Here is a 21,451-nt window from a genome sequence, read left to right on the forward strand (position 1 = left end):
GATGTTTAAAACTTGCAGCTCTGATATAAAGGATCAACCGAGCATCCCTTCTGAGCTCAAAGGAGAAGTGTACACAATTAATCGCTTGCTCTGTTTTTGCCTATCCTTAATCTGTCTTTCCACCTGCAGGCTGCTCCATCACCTGCCTCTCTGCATTTATCAAAAAGGATGCAATCCTCTGTTTCAGACTGTCAATTTCTTCGTCTTCTCCAGCTCTCCTAGTCACCAGAGGGCGCTCCCTGTGCTGCAAATCTCTATGAAAAAAGAAAAACAACCCAAAGAACTTATATTATTTTCTTCCGATGGTGAGCCGCCTTTTTTCCGTTTTCTTTTTTCTCTCCCCCCCCCCCCCGACAAACGGAGGACAGGAAAAAGAAGACAAAGAGGAGGAAGTAGAGATTAACGGCGGACTAAGCCAAAAGGGAGAATTGTGAGTAGATGAGGGCTCAGATTAAAACCAAAAACCAAAAACCAAGAAACCGAAAGAGGAGAGAAACAGCAAAATATTGACGCAAACTGACAGAGGAGGAAGACTGACTGATGGAGAGGCAGGCTATGGCTGGATATCCGGATGGCAGAGTGATGCACAGGGAATATTTCTAGTTCTGTGCTCGGATAGTCAGCAAAAGGAGGCAGAGAGGGGCAGAGGAACAGGGAAAGAAAGGAAGGAAAAAAGAAAGAAAGAAAGAAATGGGATAAAGAGAGCAGAAGAACATAAGCAAAACAAAGCAATCCCAGTCGTAACGCTATCCGTTTCTCCTCTGCATCTGCCTCCACACTCTGCTCAACTCTCCAAAGTTGCTCCCCGGTGATGTCTGGACGGGCGGTTCGAGCTGAGACACGCAGCCGGGCAAAAGATGACATCAAGAAAGTGATGGCAGCCATCGAGCATGTCCGCAGATGGTGAGGCCAATGGGCATAGGGGCCGGAGGAACTTTTGGAGGGACCTGGCATCTCTGGCTAAATCCGTTTTAGAAGGGTTGTGAGCTGGTTGCCGTGGTGCAGGTGGCGAGGGGTCGATTTTGGCTTTGGGGTGCATGCAGCACAACACCTGTCTGGTTCGGAGGTCTTGGCAGCTGTGTTTTAGGCTGCAGGGAGGGGCTGCAGCTCAGTGCCAGAGCAAAAAGGCCCCAGTTTCAAACCTTGGTGTCCCTAGCTGGGAATGTCCCTTGTCTGAAACCTGTGTGAGCTGCTGCCAGTCTGTGTAGGCCATATTGGACTAGTCGCACCAATGATCTGACCTGGAGCTGCCTGTGCTCCTGTGTATTCCAGCCCAGAGTTTCACACTGGGAAGCACACAATCTGTTTCATGCACTTTTGCGAATGTTTGCCAAATGCATTTTGGAATGGAGATTGTCAAGTTGCATTTTTTTAGGAAGTCCCCTCACTGTGAGAAGCCAAGTTACAGGGAACCAGGCAGAGGGCCTTCTCGGTAGTGGCACCCACCCTGTGGAAAGTCCTACCATCAGATGTCAAGGAAATAAACAACTATCTGACTTTTAGAAGACATCTGAAGGCAGCCCTGTTTAGGGAAGTTTTTATGTACAGTGGTACCTCAGGTTAAGTACTTAATTCGGTCCGGAGGTCCATTCTTAACCTGAAACTGTTCTTAACCTGAGACACCACTTTAGCTAATGGGGCCTCCTGCTGCTGCTGCGCTGCCGGAGCACGATTTCTGTTCTCATCCTGAAGCAAAGTTCTTAACCTGAAGCACTATTTCTGGGTTAGCGGAGTCTGTAACCTGAAGCGTATGTAACCTGAGGTACCACTGTATTTTAAAGGTATTTTTAATCTTTGTTGGAAGCCGCCCAGAGTGGCTGGTGAAACCCAGCCAGATGGACAGGGTACAAATATATTATTATTATTATTATTATTATTATTATTATTATTATTATTCCATCCCTTGATATTGGTGGTGTGGGATGATCCTAGATTTGGCAGCCAAGAAATTACCACATTTGCTTCCTTTCCAGAGAGGGCTTTTGAAAAGCACTGCTTCCTTTCCATTATTTCTTCCTCACAGCCCCAATGTTAGGTGGGATGAGGCAGAGTAAGCCAGCCTGATGCCCTCCAGATGTTGCTGGCCTACAGTTCCCTTCATCTGTGACTAGTGGCCATACTGGCTGGGGCTGATGGGAGTTGTAGTCCACAACACCTAGTACACACCGCCTTGGCTATCCTTGGCCTAAGGCTACATAGCCAAGTCATAGCAGAGGTGGAACTGGAACTGAAGGCTTCCTGATTCACAGCTCCGTCCATTAGCTGATACATTATGCCAGCTCAGGAATGTGTAACGATGCCTTCTCAGTGGTGGCTCCGAAGGCTGCACAGTGGTACCTCTGGTTACGAACTTACCGTAATTTGTTCTGGAGGTCCGTTCTTAAGCTGATACCGTTCTTATCCTGAGGCGCGCTTTCACTAATGGGGCCTCCTGGTATGTGCCCACCTCCAGTGTGCGACTTCCATTCACATCCTGGGGCAAAGTTTGCAGCCAGGAGCAGCTACTTCCAGGGTAGCGGAGCTTGTAACCTGAAGCGTTCGTAACCAGAGGTACCACTGTACAGTATAATATTCTTCCCAAGGAAGGCTTCATCCACCTTGCTGCTTGTCTTTTGATGAGCAACTAAAATGTCTTTCTTTATGAAAACATTTGGCCCGCTTTAGTTGCTGGTGGTGGTCCAGTTTCCATTAGACTCATTTTTTTCTTTTATGGCTGCTTTTAGGTTTGTTTGTTTTTTAAAAAATGTTTTGTTGTTTTTATATATTTGCCATTATGAGCCACCGAAGGTTCTTTAGTGGAATGGCAGAATATTAAATGTTTACTTATATAAATGCATGTGTAATATAATATTTAGGACCCCCTTCCTGTCAATTGGTTCTCTGTAAATGACTGCTGGAAGTTTCCTTGAGGTGAAATAGGTTGTGGGGTTCACATGGGAAGCTGCAACTTGCATAATTAACAATACTAATTAATTGATTAATAACACTCACACCATTTGCTCTTCTCTGCTTCCTAGGGAAAAGCGGTGGGTGACGGTTGGGGACACATCTCTTCGGATCTACAAGTGGGTACCTATTGTGGACCCCCGAGATGAGGTAAGGGGAATAGTTCCATCTCTATATTTATTTAGCTCAGTTTATATAACACTTAATTTTTTAAAAAGACGTTTACATAGAAAAGTATAAAATTTTCATTAAAAACTAATAAAAACAGTAAACATAATAAAAGGGGTCTAAAGATAGATAAAATCAACAGTACATAATGAAATTTTCAAGTTTATACATTTCACTGATTTTACAATCATTTTGACATTTCCAAACTTGACTTCCTCCCCCCCTCTTTCTGCAGCTCCTTAAATTTATTTTGACTATCTTCTGCATATCCTAATTAACTACATTGGCTCATTTGTTCATCTTCTTTTAATATATGTTCTTATGAAACTGCAGATTATTACAATAACCCTGCCAACATTCCTATATGTTTACAATTTATCTGTAAGTATAAACCATTTCCATTCTTTTATTAAAAAGTTTGTTATTTTGATTTCTTATTCTTCTGATTTTGCCATTTCTACATATTCCATAAGTTTTTGTATCATTCTTCCTTTGCTGGGACGACTTCTTCTTTCCATTTTTGGGAATGAAATTACATTTCTAGTGGGTAGGTTTTCCTAAGCAAAGAAGTGTTTAGCTGGTGTTGAAAACAGTACAACGAAGGCGCTGTTGGGGTCCGCTAATCGGGCCCAAGCTGCCTTGGTCACTGAAAAGCCAATAAATGCCATAGACAGAGGAGATTCCCATAAACACTCCTTTATTCAGCTGAGTAAAACAGAGTGGGCAAACCACACTCACCAGTGTGATAGACTTTTCCCCCCCTTTCGAGGTTCCTTGCGCTGATCTGAAACAGGACACCCTGCCTTGAGACCTTGAAGGGGAGAGTTGCCTGGCAGAGGGCGGTTTTCCTGAAAATCGCCTAGCAACCTTATCTGGTCTTCACATATTTGTGGCTCACCCTCCTAAATTCTAAAGCAGGCAAACTCGGCCCTCCAGATGTTTTGGGACTACAACGCCCATGATCCCTAACTAACAGGACCAGTGGCCAGGGATGGTGGGAATTGTAGTCCCAAAACATCTGGAGGGCCTATGCCTGTTCTAAAGCAGGCAGGTTTTTTTTACAGAAGCAAAATGGCATCAGTTAGGCTAACCAAAAAAACAGGACAACGACAGGCCTCTGTGGCTTTTCCTGAGACCCCACAGCGCCTGACTAATATTAATAGGTAGGGAGTTCCAGAGAAGAGGCCCTGCCGTGCTAAAACATCAATTTCTCTCAAGCTCCCTTTCCTATCCTCTTCAAGGCTTCCCTTATTTCTTGGTTCCCTTTCCTTCCTTGACAGGAGAAAAGGCGGCTGGCAGGCAACAGCGAGCAGCAGCGGACCAAAGAGCGAAGAGCCCGCATGCCCAGCCCTCGGAGGAACCCAGCCCTGCTCATGCTGGACCTCAATGGTACATTGTGGAAGGTGGGGCGGGGCAGGAGAGGGGAAGGACGAACGCTTGTCAGGCCGGGGAGAAAGGATACTTACAAGGCCACATGGCTGCCCAGGCCACTTCCACCACACTGGTTCTCCAAAGGTTTTCCCCAAAGGTGATCTGAAATTTAACTTTGGGAAGAGATTCTGTTTGATGCTTCTGGAAATTAAGGATATGCAGGGCAATGTTTACTTCAGTGTAGTCTATGTCAGCCGTTTTGTGACTGGTGCTCTCTCAAAAATTAAAAATGTGCCCCCCTGGTCCATAAAGGTTGGCGACCCCTGCTCTTGGCTACTGTTTAGAATGAAGCATTTTGAAAGAGGGGGACATACCCAGTTTTAAAAGCAAAGAGGGGCTTGTGGCAGAGGTGGAGTCTAGGATCCTACCCCCAACACCTGTGGCTCGCCTCCCCTTCTTCTGTGGCCTGTTTCCAGAGGCACCACTCTGCCAGCCCGAGCAGTGGCATCGGAATAGGGCTCTGCAAAGCTAAAGGAAAATATTTCATATCTGCTCCTTAATTCAGGAAGATGCTTCCCTTTATTGCTTCGTGCGCCTCTCCTTACATCTCGTGTGTGACAAATTACTGATGTGAAAGAACTTCCTTGCTGTCATGCTTTTTATTCATTAAATTTGTGTACCTCCCTTCATCAGAAAATCTCAGGGCGATTCACAGCATAAAAACGCAGAATAAAACCACAAAGCACATAACAAGAACAAACCAATAACTCCTCCCCCCACATTTAAAAGGACAGAGATGGTTAACCAGGCAAAGGCTGAAGAAGAAAGTTTCCCCCTGGTGCATAAAGATATACAGTGGTACCTCATGTTACAAACACCTTGGGGTTACAAACACTTCAGGTTACAGACTCCGCTAACCTGGAAGTAGTACCTCGGGTTAAGAACTTTACCTCAGGATGAGAACAGAAATTGCATGGCGGCAGTGGGAGGCCCCATTAGCTAAAGTGGTATCTCAGGTTAAGAACGGTTTCAGGTTAAGAATGGACCTCCAGAACGAATTAAGTTCGTAACCCAAGATACCACTGTATAATGAAGGCACCAGCCGAACCTCTCTGAATTGAGCTGATGATGGTATTGAGGTGGCTATTCACAATTCCTCTCTCAATATTCTTTGCACCTGCAAAAGTTTTGGGGCAGTCATACTGCTTTGTTTGCTATCAGCGTAGGTCCCGTAACTTCCTGCTGAAATCCTTTCCCTTTTTCTGCCGCAAATGTTCCAGGTTTTGTCCCGCTTTTGTTGGGCTGAAGTGCAGGAGTGCCTCTCCAGAAAGGAATAGTGTGAGAACATTGGAGAAGCAAAGCAGAACCAATTACAAAGTAGAATGATGGGTGGACAGTGGTTCATCATTCCCCCCCCCCATCATTTTTAATTTGTATACCGTCTTTCCATCTTACAATACTCCAGGCAGTTGACAAGCTGAAGAAACAAGAAATGTACATCTTATAACAATCTTAACGCAATACAAAAATGTGATAATAAAACAAAACTTTAAAATAAGCAGCCTACATCAAAAAAGTAACATTCAACAATCATTAGAATAGTATAAAGTAATAATATCAACATATAAAAGTTAAACAGAAATCCACTCAACAGTTACAATAAGTAATTTCTAAACTATAATCAATAAAACAACGGCAACCCACAGTACATAAAATACCGGTAATACAATACAAATTGAGAAGCAGAGACTAGAGGGTGGAGCAAGGCAGGTAGACAGAGGCCTTGCCGGATGGAGTCTCTCCCCTCACAGTTCTTCCTCCAGGCACAGCTTCCTTATGAGCAGTCCCAGGGCCAGGGGGGCAAGGCAGGTGGAAGGAGGTCTTGCCTGACAAAGTCTCTCCCCTCACTCTCCTCTCCCCTGTTACTAGTGACATGTTGCAGAAGACACCCCTAAAAACCACCAACCAGTCTGGAGTGGCCCTATGTGATTGGAGGGAGGAGCAGCTCTGTTATTTAAGCACATGGAAATGCTGACATTACACCTAGAATCAGTGTTATTTTTCTAGGAAAAGAGGTGCCAGAACTCACCATGAACGCCTCCCTCATTCTATAATAAAATAATAATAATAATAATAATAATAATAATAATAATAATAATAAATTTATTTATACCCCACCCTCCCCAGCCAAGGCTGGGCTCAGGGCGGCTAACACCAAATATAAAAGCAATTGATTGAAATACAGCTTAAAAAACAAGATTAAAATACAACATAAAAACATTAAAATGCAGCCTCATTTCAGTGGAAACTCAAATCAAAAATTACAAGGTCATCTGCATATGCTTTTAATTTGCATATTCTTCTCCCCACTGTAATAATATAATGGCAATGGTGCCCACCTGAGAGGTGCTGGAACTGAGTTCCAGTAAGTTCCAGCTGGGGGAAAAAGCCCTGCCTAAAAATGGCACCAGGCACCCTGTGGATTCATGCAAGAAGGGTGGATGGGGAAATCAAAGAAGTGTTTGGATCCTCCCCCCAACCACCAAGCTGCCCAACAACAGCAGCCATAGACAAATCCTAATGCTCCGCTTTCCACTTTCTGCAGACGAGAACAGCAATCAGAGTTCCATTTCGGAGACCTCCTTGCTGAAAGGCGGAGACACCAGCCCCAGCTCTACCCTGGACCGCAGCCAGACTGTAACTCCCACCCCACTAGGGGAGCTCAAGGCGGAGGACTCTCAGCCTCCTTTGCTGGGGCAGGAAGGAGGTAGGTGATGTTGTTGGCTATTTGCAGTTTAGTAGCGCTGCAGAGAGCTTGCTGGGGAGACCATGCATACAAGGAACTCAAAAATAAGTTTAACAAAGGTTTTAATTAATAACAAAAACAAAAACTCCTTTTACACTAAAGATAACAACAACAACAACAACAACAGCAGACACGACACCACCACCACCACCACAACAACAACAACATACACGGCCACCAACCCATCCCCCAGGGTAATGAGAGAGCTAGGTGCTGCTCCTTATATACTATACCCAATTGCTGACACAGCTTGATTAACACAACTCAGCAGCACCTGCTATGTTTCACAGCTGTAAGACTGGGTCTCGTTATTTGCCCTGGCCCTTAAAGACATACACAACTTGTGAAGCAATAATGAACCTTCACATTTTAAAGTGACCATTCAACAGATGTAACTGTCACCCTAAAGGACCAGGTGTGTAGCCTGGGAGTCATTTTGGACCCACAGCTGTCCATGGAGGCACAGGTTAATTCTGTGTCCAGGGCAGCTGTTTACCAGCTCCACCTGGTACGCAGGCTGAGACCCTACCTACCCACAGACTGCCTCGCCAGAGTGGTGCATGCTCTAGTTATCTCCCGCTTGGACTACTCCAATGCACTCTACGTGGGGCTACCTTTGAAGGTGACCCGGAAACTACAACTAATCCAGAATGCGGCAACTAGACTGGTGACTGGGGGTGGCCACCGAGACCACATAACACCGGTCTTGAAAGAACTACATTGGCTCCCAGTATGTTTCTGAGCACAATTCAAATTGTTGGTGCTGACCTTTAAAGCCCTAAATGGCCTTGGCCCAGTATACCTGAAGAAGCATCTCAACCCTCATTGTTCTGCCCGGACACAGGTCCAGCACTGAGGGCCTTCTGGTGGTTCCCTCACTACGAGAAGCCAAGTTACAGGGAACCAGGCCTTCTCGGTAGTGGCACCCGCCCTGTGGAACGCACTCCCACCAGATGTCAAAGAGAAGAACAACTACCTGACTTTTAGAAGACATCTAAAGGCAGCCCTGTTTAGGGAAGCTTTTAATGTTTTAACAGACCACTGTATTTTCTTTTCTTTTCTTTTTTAGACCGCTGTATTTTAATACTTTGTTGGAAGCCGCCCAGAGTGGCTGGGGAAACCCAGCCAGATGGGTGGGGTATAAATAATAAATTCTATTCTATTCTATTCTAGGATGGTGAGGTTTTAAATCCTTTTGTTTTACACTCCGTACTTGTTTAATCTCTCCATTTCTCTCCTGGGTGGCAGAGTCTGGAGTGTTGCTTCTGGAGGGGACAGATGAACCTCCCATGCTTACCAAAGAAGAGCCGGATTCCAAGACGTCAGAGACCCAGGTGAGGGTGCTGATCCTTGGAAGAGACGGAGCTCAGTGGTAGGAGAGGCCCTGCTTTGCATGCCAAAGCTCCCAGGTTCGATGGCGACATTTCCAAGTAGACCATATTCGGCTTGATAGACCCAGTGACCTGACTCAGTCAGCTTCTTGCATCTCCCTGAAAAGTGCCAACGGACAGTGTTGCAGCGTGTTCCATCTAGGGCTGAGTGGGACCAGCCGACCAGCTCCACAAAGTTTCTCCTTTGTGGCTGAAGCCGTACAATAGACCTGTTTTAGTGTGGTGGCCTTTTGGGGTGAGGCTGGGGGAGGGGGGTCAAGGCAGAATGTTTCTTGGAGAGGGGTTGTTACTTGGTAACGCCCTATTTATTTTATTTTATTTATTAAATTTATATACTGCTGTTATAAGAAAAACTGCTCCCTTTCCCTTATGGGGTATTCCAGAGCCCCTATAGAGTCCTTAAGTGGATTCCCCATCAGTAGGAGAAAACAGAGGCCAACCAGAGCATATTGAGAAGCAAAGCCTGATCTTTATTCAAGGAACCTTTGCAGCAGGTTCCCCACTCATTACATGCAGGAGCGGAGAGAACCCTGAACAATGGTGTGCAAGCCCTTATATAGACTTTTGAAATTGCCCGCCCTGTAGTTCAAGACATCATACATCACAGAAGGAGGCGGTCTACAGCAGAAATCCTGTCTGCCAGGATACCTGATAATGGTCACTGATTGCATTACCTGGGCAGCCTGGCCATTCTTTTGTGATGGTTAATGCTTTAGTTCCTGAATCCAGGTCACAGGCTCACCCTATTCATACATAAATACACCCTTAAGACAGGATTTGCAAGCAAAAAGACAATGGCCTCCCTTACTGCAGAGGAATATTTGAGGTCATTGGGAGAGTCAGTTTGGCTCTCCCATACTATTTCAGACACATGGTTCATATATTTAGATAGGTGTGCATGGATATTTATTCTATATTTATGAATATTTATTCTATATTTGAGACCTTAAAATTCTTATAACACCACCCTTCATCGAAAGATCTCAGGGCAGTTCACAGAATAAAATACAAGGTAAAACACAAGTAAATAATAAAACCAAAAACAACAAAACAATTACCGCCCCTGCCCCCCGCTTCCCACAGACACATTTAAAAGGCTGTAGGATATTTAAGCAGAACTTTCAAAAGCTAATCTTGCTCCTCTAACATTTACATTCATGTGTGCTGTATGCCAGGAATTGGGAACTTTTTTCCAGATTGAGGGCCACATTTGTTCCTGGGCAGTCTTCTGGGGGCCACATTGGAGTGGTGGCAGGGCTAGAGGCAGAAGTGGGTGTTCTCCCGTTGCTATAGCATGGACATGATCCTTTCCCTTCTCTTCCCCGCACAGGACACAGCAGGCCCTGCGAAGCCCGCGAAAGAGGCCTTCGAAGTACCAGCGCCTGAGGCAGAACAGCCGCCCGAGGCTCCGCCATTGAAGCGGATGCGAAGTGAGGCACAAGAGTCGGAGTCCAGCCAGCCCTCAGATGCTTAACCTCAGGCCTGCTTTTTTTCTCCCCATCTCTTTTGACAGGGGAGGGGGAGGGGACTTGCTGGGAGATATATATTAACATATTATGCTAAAATATGGTGGCCAGCCCACCTTTTTGCCACCTTGCCCACCTGGGTACTGTCACCATTTCACTACGCTTGCTGCCCCCTGGTGCAGCCGCTGGGCAAACAGAAGACTGTTGTTGGTGAATAAACATGGCGGCCATCCTTGGATACCCTCTGAAGCCATGTTTGTTTACATTCAACAGCCCCTCCCCCCCCTCACAGTGTGCATGCATGATTCGCAGTATTTTAAGGAAATGTGCTGGTGGGGAGCAAAGCTCAAGCAAAGGCGGATGGGGAGAGATTATGGTGACAAAAGGGAACTGGGAAGGTTTCCTGAAAGGCCCGGTGGACCTAATGCATCATATAGAGATCTCTGGCAATGTGAGAGAGGAAGGGAGGCATAAGCACACTAGCCCAAAGAAAAAGGAACAAAGGCTTGGTTAGGAAAAATAAATAAATCAGGAAAGCCACAAATTCCCAGGTGGTTGTTTTTTTCTACCCCAGGTTAGAGAGTGTGAGGGCATCTGTGGGTTTAAAAGCCAAGCTGCATGGACCACCAAACCCACCCAAAATCCAAATTTTACAAGTGGGAAGAAACATCCGGCAAATACAGCCAAATAAGCATCTTTGCTTACTTCCGTATAATTGTATTGTTTCGTTTTTTCGAAGGAGAGGATTGTGGAGGTGTTTCTGAGCTCTTCTTCAGAGTTGCAAGTTACATCATCTCTCACACAATTTTCTAGGTACACAGGATACTGTGGAGCTCAGATTAAGAGAAGGATAGGCCATTAATTGCTGCAATAAGTCCTGGAGGCCAAAGTTATGTAGATGTTATGCACTCTGCCTTGAAAGCTCCTTTGCCTAATCCCAGATATGCAGGGGCTGTGTTTGGGGAAAGGAAAAGGAACTCTATATGCTTAGAAAAAACTCCCTGCATTGTTGTTCCTGAATGTTTGTAGAGCTCAGAACCTTAGAACTGAAACAGTCTGGGGGCAGAGACCTCATCAATTCTGACTCTCAATAACTCATGGCAAGGGAGATGGAGGAGCTTGGCTTCTATTCCTGCCTCTCGAAGAAGGCAGGCTCATCTCCTGAGGTGAGAACAGGGAGCTGGGTGTGTCTGAGTCCATGCTTCTTGGACTAAATAGAGCCCAGCCTTTGCTAGAAGGGCATTGAGTGTTGTGGGTTGAAAGGTGGAAGCCTAGGACTCCTGGTTCTGCCCCCCCCCCCCGCATCCAGATGCAAAATTGGAAGGAATCAGGAGGCAAAAAAGGTTCCAAACTAGTGGAATAGTAGAGAATCAATCGGCATTTGGGGTTTGGTGGTGTATATACACTTTCTTTTCGTTATAGTTTGCTGCTCAACAGCAAGCTGTGTCTGTACAGGAGCTTTCACATTTCCATACCTTACCCCAAAAGTTGTTAGCTTTCTCTTTCATTGCCTGGGCTTTGCTACTCCTTTCTGTTCTTCCTCCTCTCCCCACTCCCATCCCATTTCCCAACCACTCTGTTAAGATGGAGACATGGTGCTTTAAGAGCACCGTATCTCCTTAATACCATCATATAATAGTTCCTGGATAACTGTGCCACTGCAGGTGATAATCAGCAGGGATGTTTTAACGTCAGAAGATTCTGGTTTCGACAGGCTCCCACAAATTGGATGTGTTCAGTCCTTCAGTACCACCCCTTGCTAGCTTTGCTCTTTGATAAAATGCCCTTCTTGTGACTTCTTCATGTAACAAGAGGACTGAGGGGTGCTGGTTGTTTGAACAATGAAACTAAATGCCTCTCCGGGTTTTGTGGGGCAGCATTGCTCATGGATATAACTGTGTACATAAAGCACACAAATGGATGCTTCAGATCCACCCCCTCTGCTAGCTGGCATTTCCCATCTGGGGCAGGATGCCAACCAATCATGGCTGCTGGCATCACCCCCTACCCACCTGGGCTGTGGGCAATCTCCCCAAATTATTGGCCGTTTGTGCTGTTGTCATGCTTTAGCCCTCTGAGCACGGCTCTTTTCTGCAAACCAACAACCTGCTTGCTCCCAGTTTAGCTTTTCAAGTCCAAATCTGCACCTCAGATTTGCAAGACGCAGCTTTCAAGTGATCTCAGTAATCAGGAACTTTGAATTCAAGGTCAGCCCAAATCGACTCCGAGCAGGAGCCAAAAAGAACAGGACTCAAACCCTTATGCCTACCATTAGGCAAGGTGATAATCCCTACACCCCTCAGCTGTCAAATTTTGGGATAGCATTAAAGAACAGTAAAATAAAGTTGTTGGTTTTTTTGAAAGATAAAAAAGGGACTACAGGAACATATGGAAATGCATACTCTGTTGTTGGTCTCCCACCTTCTTCCTCTTGTGGTTGGCCAAGGCTCAATGGGAAATACCTTTTTTGGGTTAATTCAGTGTGCTTCAAACGTGACAATTGCACAAATCCTGCATGTAGTCTGCTGCATGTAACAGACCCATGTGCATGTACTTTCTCACATGCAGCCAGCCCCAGTAAGTTGCTCCAGTTGTGGGTTTGCCTTGAAAAAGACATTAGGGTCATACTGTGGGGCCATCATGTCTCGCGTGGTATTTGCACAATGTCAAGCATGGAAATGATTTCCATGTGGGAGCTTTTAAATGTTCAACATAGGCCCTTAAGGCACTCATTCAGCGAAGCCCTTAGTAGCAGCGGGAGTGTGCTATTGTTTATTTCAGCAATAATGTGTTAATGTTTCTTTTGTTTTCTTACCTATTGTTTTATAAGCAATTTTACATTGTAATTCTCTTGGTCTATAAAGGAGATTCCTCATCCTGAGCCCGTGTGTGTCTGTTCATGTGTGAGAGAAGGTATACTTTGATATAACTCGGAATCATTACTATTAATGGCATATATTGATGTCCTGCCCTTCCTCACCAGTTGAAAGCGTTCTCCCATCCAAGGATCTGGAATTGAATTATTTAGTCACCAAATGCCTGGGTAAACAGGGATGTTTTCAAATTCCTCTTGAAAGTTAATAATGTTACAGACGGTCACAGTTCACCAAGCATCCTGATCGCTTTGTACATGCCTTGGGTGCATTTAATCAGGGCTGTTTCATAAATGACTTTTCTTTGCACAGAGCTAACCTCGGCTTTGGGGGGAGGAGAGAGATAGAGAAGACACAGCTTTAATGGTAGGAAGAAGTTCAGCCCCCACCAGACATCTGAGGACATAAGATTTCCAGCACCTGGAAGGAACTGTAGTTTGCCACGAGTGCTGGGAATTGTAGTTCTGTGTTGAGGAAGCTAGAACTCCCAGGATTCTTTGGGGGAACCCATGTGCTTTAATATATGGCGTGGAACCGCTGTGAGGTGGTTTTTTTTTTTGCAAGCAGAGGACTCCAGGTTTGTTTGTCAACATCTCGAGGTGGTGCTGGAGAAAACGCTACCCAAAGTGCTGCTGCCAGTCGATATAGACCAAGACTGGGGAAGCTCTTTTCAGCATTTTCCCTTGTGCAAGCTGTTTGTGTGTGTGTGTGTGTGTGTGTGTGTGTGTGTGATGCTGATGGTGGGCAGGGCCAGAGTAGGCAGAGCAACAGATGTGACTCTTCCCTTTGTACCCTAGGCTGCATTCCAGCCACACAACAGCCAGCGGTTTCTACAGAGCCACACACTTTCCTCCCCATACACCATCCAGACAAACAAGAGGCGTTACTGGACTTCAAGGACGCAATCTAGCAAGTCAAAAGCACTCTGGTAGAATGTGGAACGTGAATGGTGAGGGGTATGTCCCAGGAAGACTTCCAAGGGCTGAACAGAGAGGCCTGGAGGGCTACTTTGGCCCCTAGGACTGGAGTCCTGTCCCCACCCCCCAATACGTACACAACATTGAACTTCCTGCATTGCAGGGCGTTGGACTAGATGGCCCTTGGGGGTCCCTGCCAACTCTACAATTCTACAGTTAGATGGACCAATATGGTCTGACTCAGTTGTGCCATGTGAGAATAAGTAAGGCTGCAATTTTAACCGTGTGTACAGAGATGCTAATCCCATTAGAATTATACCCCTGTGGCTTGGGAATTAACAGCAGGACAACAAAAGTGGATTTGGTGAGCTCTTTTAATCACCTGGAAGGATAAAATACCCACCATCTATTGTACAGTAGTCTGAGGACCTCACTGCCCTTGATACATTTGAATGCATTTCTTATAAATGCCAACTTTGTTTGTATATCTTAACAGAACATCCAGATGGATGTCTACTTATATATTTAAACCGAGATGGGCTGTATTAATGGCTATTGCACTACTAATGGGAGCTGCTGTTGTTTCTTTTTGTTAGTTATACAATATTAATTTAAAAAGAAGTTGTTCCAGTGAAATTGTGGGGCTTACTCCCCAGTAGATGTTAGGATTGCAGCCTTTAATTCATTAAAACTGCATACACTGCCATACAAATAAGCCGTTGTACTGAAGAGAGAAAGAGCATACTTTGTTTTCATTTCATTTGTTTCCCCACGTGGCAGCAAAGCATCATCTTGTAAAAGGCCTTCCTTACTGAGAGAGGAGAGGGTGTCTCTTGCAAGACGGCATCAGCCACATTGTTTTGCAAGTCGCTTTCTTTCTCATTCAACCCACCCCCCAATAAAATTGTTCCATTCCTGAAGATAAACTTTTTAACTGATCCCCTCCTCCACCTCAGTTCAATCGATTGTTGCAGCTGATCGTTGGCAAGTAATTTCTCTCTCTGGCTGCAAAGTGGTCTGCCCCCTTAACTTGGGAGAAAGCCCTCTCGAACGCAGTAGGCCCTCCTTCCGAGTAAACACTCCTGGCCTCAGGTCCACATTTGAACCCTCTGCAGCGCTCAGGGTTGCAATGCAATGCAATGGGGGAGCGTGGATCTTTGCAGGCAAACCAGCCCCTTATTAGATCAGGCCGGGCAAGGAATAGTTAACCCTACCCACTCTCTTCCCACTGACCCCCCCCGCCCCAATATCGCGCCCGTCTCCATGTGCAGAGAGACGGAAGGGGAGGGCAGGCAGCGCCTCGTTGGGAGGGGCTCGCGGCAGCGCGGGCTGTTCGCTCATTTCCTGAGGGGTGGGGGTCCGATCGGTGCTCGGAGGGGGAGAGAGAAAGGCGGGCTTGCTCTTGCCGGCGAGAGACGCCGACCCCCCCCCCCAATACTCCCCACGGAAGAGTCTCGAGCTCTCAGCTGCGGAGGAGGCGCCGTGATCATCATTTGGAACAGGTAAAAAAGACGGAGGAAACGCGCAGCAGCAGGAGTTAATGGGGGGCTGCCTGGCTGGGTAGAGGGGGCGACACGAGGGCTCTGCTCTCCCTCTCCGTGCATAGGGATTTCCGACTAGGGAGACGCAAGGTGCGCGCGGGGGGGGGGCAATTTGCTTTTTGTACATGCTTTCCCCCACCCCGGGCACAGCGTGGGAGCAGAACCCAGGAGTTCGGATCCTCGCCTCCCTCTCTCTCTCCCTCCCTCCCTGCAACGCCCCCCTTGCTCCACTCCGGGCACAGCGTGGGAGCAGAACCCAGGAGTTCGGATCCTCGCCTCCCTCTCTCCCTCCCTCCCTGCAACGCCCCCCTTGCCCCGCTCCGGGCACAGCGTGGGAGCAGAACCCAGGAGTTCGGATCCTCGCCTCCCTCTCTCTCTCCCTCCCTGCAACGCCCCCCTTGCCCCGCTCCGGGCACAGCGTGGGAGCAGAACCCAGGAGTCCGGATCCTCGCCTCCCTCTCTCCCTCCCTCCCTGCAACGCCCCCCTTGCCCCGCTCCGGACACGGCGTGGGAGGAGAACCCAGGAGTTCGGATCCTCGCCTCCCTCTCTCCCTCCCTCCCTGCAACGCCCCCCTTGCTCCACTCCGGGCACAGCGTGGGAGCAGAACCCAGGAGTCCGGATCCTCGCCTCCCTCTCTCCCTCCCTCCCTGCAACGCCCCCCTTGCCCCGCTCCGGGCACAGCGTGGGAGCAGAACCCAGGAGTTCGGATCCTCGCCTCCCTCTCTCTCTCCCTCCCTGCAACGCCCCCCTTGCCCCGCTCCGGGCACAGCGTGGGAGCAGAACCCAGGAGTCCGGATCCTCGCCTCCCTCTCTCCCTCCCTCCCTGCAACGCCCCCCTTGCCCCGCTCCGGACACGGCGTGGGAGGAGAACCCAGGAGTCCGGATCCTCGCCTCCCTCTCTCCCTCCCTCCCTGCAACGCCCCCCTTGCTCCACTCCGGGCACAGCGTGGGAGGAGAACCCAGGAGTTCGGATCCTCGCCTCCCTCTCTCTCTCCCTCCCTCCCTGCAACGCCCCCCTTGCCCCGCTCCGGGCACGGCGTGGGAGGAGAACCCAGGAGTCCGGATCCTCGCCTCCCTCCCTGCAACGCCCCCCTTGCTTAGAGCTGGTTCCCAGCCTCGTGGAGACGGAGGGGAGGCACTGGCGTCGCTGCCTTTTAACCCAAACAGCAGCCCCGCCCCCTTGCTTCCCTCCCACAGCTGGGGAGGGCGGAGGGAACCCAGGCGTCCTGGCATCTCCCTCCCTCGGCTTTAACCTATCCATCCCTCCCTCAAGAGAGAAAGCTAAGGAAGTCCTGCTGAGACCTCTTGCATGCCCCCTCCATTCCTTCCAGCCTCGGGTCCGGCTTCCTCCGACTGGGGTTGGGAGGCAATCCCGAGACCCTCCCCATTTTGGAGCCCGGCCATTTCACCTTTCACTTTATGACTTCCGAGCTGCTGCAACAGCCTCCCAATAAGGGGGAGATTTACTCACTTGCCGACTGCGATGACACTGGGAGAGGATCCCGGCTGAAATCCTGGAGCTGCCAGTCAGTGTAGACAATATTGATCTAGATGGTCTGCCTGAGTAGAAGGCAGTTTCCTGTGTTCCTTTTGTGTGTGTGTGTGTGTGTGTGTGTGTGTGTAAATCTGTTTATTTGGTTTTCAGACCAAAGTTTTACAATCACATATCCAATATACAACATAAAAACAAGACTCCAAAGAATCTCCTGGACTTTCCTCCTCCCCTTTGTGGATCTTATTGTTAATAATTTCCTCCTGTATCTTTTATGATAATCCAAATCTTTTACATCTCCATTATGTCCAAAAATCACCATTAAACTACAAGAGCTATTCCAATCCTACTTATGGCTTTAACTGTTTGCAATTGTTTTTAAGATAAATTATAAATTTCCCCCATCCCTTATTAAAATTTTGGTCTTCCAGATTTCTGACTCTTCCAGTCATTTTAGCCATTTTGGCATAATCCATCAACTTGATCTGCCATTCTTCTCTGGTAGGGACTTTATCTTCTTTCCATTTCCGGGCCAATAACATCCGCACATCTGTGGTCGCATACATAAATTGTCTTTTCTGATCCCTTGATTTCGGCACCTAAGATTCCTAAAAGAAAGGCTCCAGGTTTTTTAGAAAAAGTTATTTTAAACATTTTTTTCCAACTCATGATATATCATTACCCAAAATTCTTTTACTACCTTACATTTCTACCACATATGATAAAAGGTGCCTTCTTTTTCCTTACATTTCCAACATACATTTTTATACATTTTTGGGTATCTGTTTTATACATTTGGGTACCTGTTTTATACGTTTTTACTAAAAAAAAAATTGCTAATTTACTGGGAGTTAAATACCAACAGTTTCTTGTGTTCCTAATCAGACGATGAGCAGTAGCCCCTGCTCCTCTTTTAACAGCAAATGGAATTGGGGCTATTAGCAGGTCTCATAATACTCTTCTGTTCTTCTGCAAACAGTTTCCTAACCTTTGACAGTTGATGACATAGCCCAGGTTCCAGGTTCTTAGCTTCTGCAGATGGAACAGGCTGCTCAGTGATACAGATCTCCTCTTCCTAATCTGCCCCTTGCATTGGGTGTGTGCCCCTGTGCTTTCCCTGTTTCGTTTGATTGGGCAAATGTTCTAGGACCCTCCAAGCTTAAGTCCCAAACTGGTTGCGTTGATGCTGGAACTAACCACGGGACAGGATTCCATCCCATATCAGTTGCCACGTAAATAGTGCACCTATGTAAATTTCTGTGATTTCCTGCCATTTTGGAGCTGGAGTGATCACAGAAAGCCCTTTACACATCATTATGAACTGGAAGCTTTTATTTTTATGCTGTGATTCCTACATTGCAAGGGGTTGAACTAGAGCCTTAGGGTACCTTCCAACTATACGATTCCATGATTCTATGAATAAAAACTACATTCATACCGAGGGCTTTCTCGGTAGTGGCGCCCGCCCTGTGGAACGCCATCCCATCAGATGTCAAGGAAATAAACAACTATCTGACTTTTAGAAGACATCTGAAGGCAGCCCTGTTTAGGGAAGTTTTTAATGTTTGATGGTTTACTGCGCTTTTAATATTCTTTTGGGAGCTGCCTAGAGTGGCTGGGGAAACCCAGCCAGATGGGCGGGGTATAAATAATAAATTACCATATTTTTCCGTGTATAAGATGCCCCCATGTATAAGACGCCCCCTATTTTTTGAGCCCAAAATTAAATAATGGCAACATTCCATGTACAGTGGTGCCTCGCAAGACGAAATTAATTCGTTCCGCAAGTCTTTTCGTCTTGCAAGTTTTTCGTCTTGCGAAGCACGGTTTCCCATAGGAATGCATTGAAAATCAATCAATGCGTTCCTATGGAAACCGCCTTCAGACCAGGTCCGGGGACAGTCTGTCCCCCGACCTCTTCTGAAGGCCGGCGGGGGGCGAAAGTCTTTGTCCCCCCCTGCCTGCCTTCCCGGGGGCTTTTAAATCGCCCCGGGACAGCGGAGAATTCATCCGCTGTCCCGGGGCGATTTTAAAATGCTCCCGGACAGCTTTTGAAGGCAGGCAGGGGGGGAGCAAAGACTTTTGCCCCCCGCCCGCCTTCAGAAGAGGTCCAGAGGGCTCTCCAAGCTGCGGATAGCAGCCTGCTGCCCCGCGCGAGGGGCGCTCTTAAGCAGAGCGCCCCTTGCGCGGGGCAGACATTCACAGCTTGGGGAGCCCTGAAGGACTTCCCCTGCAGGGCTCCCCAAGCGGTGAATGTCTGCCCCGCGCGAGGGGCACTCTGCTTAAGAGCGCCCCTCGCGCGGGGCAGCAGGCTGCTATCCGCAGCCTAGGCGGGAACTCTTCTGAAGGCTGGCGGGGGAGAAGGGCTTTTCTTCCCACCGCCAGCCTTCAGAACAGCCTTCTGAATGTTGGCGGTGGGGAGGAAAACCTTCCTCCCACCGCAAGCCTTAGGACAGGTCCGGGAACAGAGGAGAAGGCGCGCTGCACTTCCCCGCTGTCCCCGGAGATTTCCCTATGGGCTTTCGTCTTGCGAAGCAAGCCCATAGGGAAATTCGTCTTGCGAAGCCGCTAAAAAATCGGAAAACCCTTTCGTCTTGCGGGTTTTTCGTTTAGCGAGGCATTCGTCTTGCGGGGCACCACTGTATAAGACAACCCCCAGTTTTAAACTTAAAAAAAATTGGGGGGAAAATATAGTCTGATACACGGAAAAATACATCATCATCATTATTTTGCAGTGGAAGTCAGACTGGGAAACCAATTTAGTTTTCGACCAGAAGTGCCAACAAATGCAATGATATTGTGTGTTTCTAGTCTCTATTTCTGTAGTGGCAGGTGACCTTTCTGTTTGAGTCCTCTTGTCTTCTGTCTAAGGGTGAAATGTTTAAGTACCCCCCCCCATACCTATGTTTTTTAACCATATAGCATTTACTTTTTCCACCTCTCAGCTGCCTGGCTTCCTTCAAACTCGCCACTGTCAGGAGATGGCTGTTCATACACCAAATACAAATTGAGGCTCCAGAACGTGGGATAACCGCCACCACCCATCCTTCTGGAAGCCGGCTGAACTATGACCACCAAGGAAGGTGACTCATCAGCTACTTGGGTTCTCCGCTTCCCTTCCCCATTAGAACCAGGGGTCCAAATCAGTGTCGAAATGGAGGAGACCTCGCCTCCCATTGGGACCATCAAGGAGATCCTCAAGCGCTCTCGCTCCCGCAAGGACCGGATGGATCCGCATGAAGCTATTGTGAAGCCTCAGTGTTGGGAAGTCCGGCAACAGGTGATTCTCCCCACTCCAGAGGAGGAGGCATCTAAGGCAGATGCACCTGAGGTGATGCTGGAGGATAAAATTAAGACTTGTGTGGTCTCTTTTGAAAACACCTCTGACCCCAAAGAAGAGAGAGGGACCAAAACGGAAGTGATGGTCGGCCCGGATTGCGTGATTACTATCGAAGAGGAGGAGGTTGACCCTGAAAAGCAGGAGTCGCAAGAACCTGAGTTTGTGTCAGATGATGATGACATTGAGGCCTGTGTGGTGTCTTCTGAAAAAGGTTCTCAAGAGGAAGAGGAGACCCAGCCTAAGATCATAGATGGAGGGAGCGTTGAGGATTTCGTTGAGTCTCTTGAACACACAGGTCTCCCTAGAGTAGAAAAGGCCACCCAGACCGAACCGACACAGAGGGACAGTGCTGAGAGCTGCGAGGCCTCTATCCAGAAGGCAGCCAACTCCAAAGAGGAAGAGTTAATGGAATCTGAGGTGGCATCTAAGGAGGGTGGCAAGGCCAGTCGTGCTTCTCCAGAGAAACCAGACGACCCTAAAGGAGGAGGAGGAGCAGAAACACAAGAGGCTTGCAACAGCCCAAAACGTCAGGGGGCCATCTTGGGAGAAGGTGGCATCGCCATGGAGACTGCCCGCCAGGGTTTCCGGTGGTTTCGCTACCAGGAAGCTGAGGACCCGCGGAAAGCTTACGGGCAGCTGTGGGAACTTTGCCGCCTTTGGCTGAAGCCGGAGAGCCGCAGCAAGGAGCAGATTCTGGAGCTGCTGGTCCTGGAGCAATTCCTGGCCATTTTGCCTCAGGAAATTCAGAGCTGGGTGTGGCAGCAGCACCCAGAGACATGTGCGCAGGCTGTGGACCTGGTGGAAAACTTCCTGACAGGCCTTTCTCTGCTTCAGAGACATGGGGAAAAGGTGAGATACCCCATCTAGGGATCGCATGTGGGTTAGCCATGAGGCATGGGGTGGTTTTTTTTTTGGGGGGGGAGGGGGGTTTACAACAGGCATTTTCAAAGCTGTGATCCACTTTTCATGCACGACAAATATAAATGGCCAATAAATGCAGCCTAGGGTTGTGTATTCAGATTCACCTCTGCTTCTCCCTTCACACGATATTAATCAGGGGGAAAGGAATGCCTGGAGGAGGTCAGATCCCAAGTCATTTCAGGGGAGCCATGAGTACCAAAAACGGGAAAAATCAAGTG

The 21,451-nt window shown here is 47.8% G+C and overlaps 2 protein-coding genes across 2 annotated transcripts in view; both read left to right on the forward strand.

Annotated features, from left to right (window-relative positions):
- On the forward strand, positions 1-13,029 carry BCL7C (BAF chromatin remodeling complex subunit BCL7C). Its single transcript, XM_079950306.1, has 6 exons — positions 1-903; positions 3,018-3,096; positions 4,395-4,503; positions 7,091-7,252; positions 8,540-8,625; positions 10,013-13,029. Exons 1-6 carry the CDS (start codon positions 812-814, stop codon positions 10,154-10,156), a joined length of 672 nt encoding a protein of 223 aa, XP_079806432.1. The 5' UTR covers positions 1-811; the 3' UTR covers positions 10,157-13,029.
- A 1,982-nt stretch (positions 13,030-15,011) lies between these two features.
- Positions 15,012-21,451, forward strand: part of LOC307201622 (uncharacterized protein) — a 32,350-nt gene continuing 25,910 nt past the window's right edge. Inside the window, exons 1-2 of the mRNA XM_079950901.1 lie at positions 15,012-15,440; positions 19,918-21,161. Of these exons, the coding sequence (XP_079807027.1) occupies positions 20,040-21,161 (1,122 nt within the window). The 5' untranslated portion in view covers positions 15,012-15,440; positions 19,918-20,039. The remainder of the gene's footprint in view (positions 15,441-19,917; positions 21,162-21,451) is intronic.

Source organism: Podarcis cretensis (genome assembly GCF_951804945.1).
Source record: "Podarcis cretensis genome assembly, chromosome: 13".
NCBI classification, from domain to species: domain Eukaryota; kingdom Metazoa; phylum Chordata; class Lepidosauria; order Squamata; family Lacertidae; genus Podarcis; species Podarcis cretensis.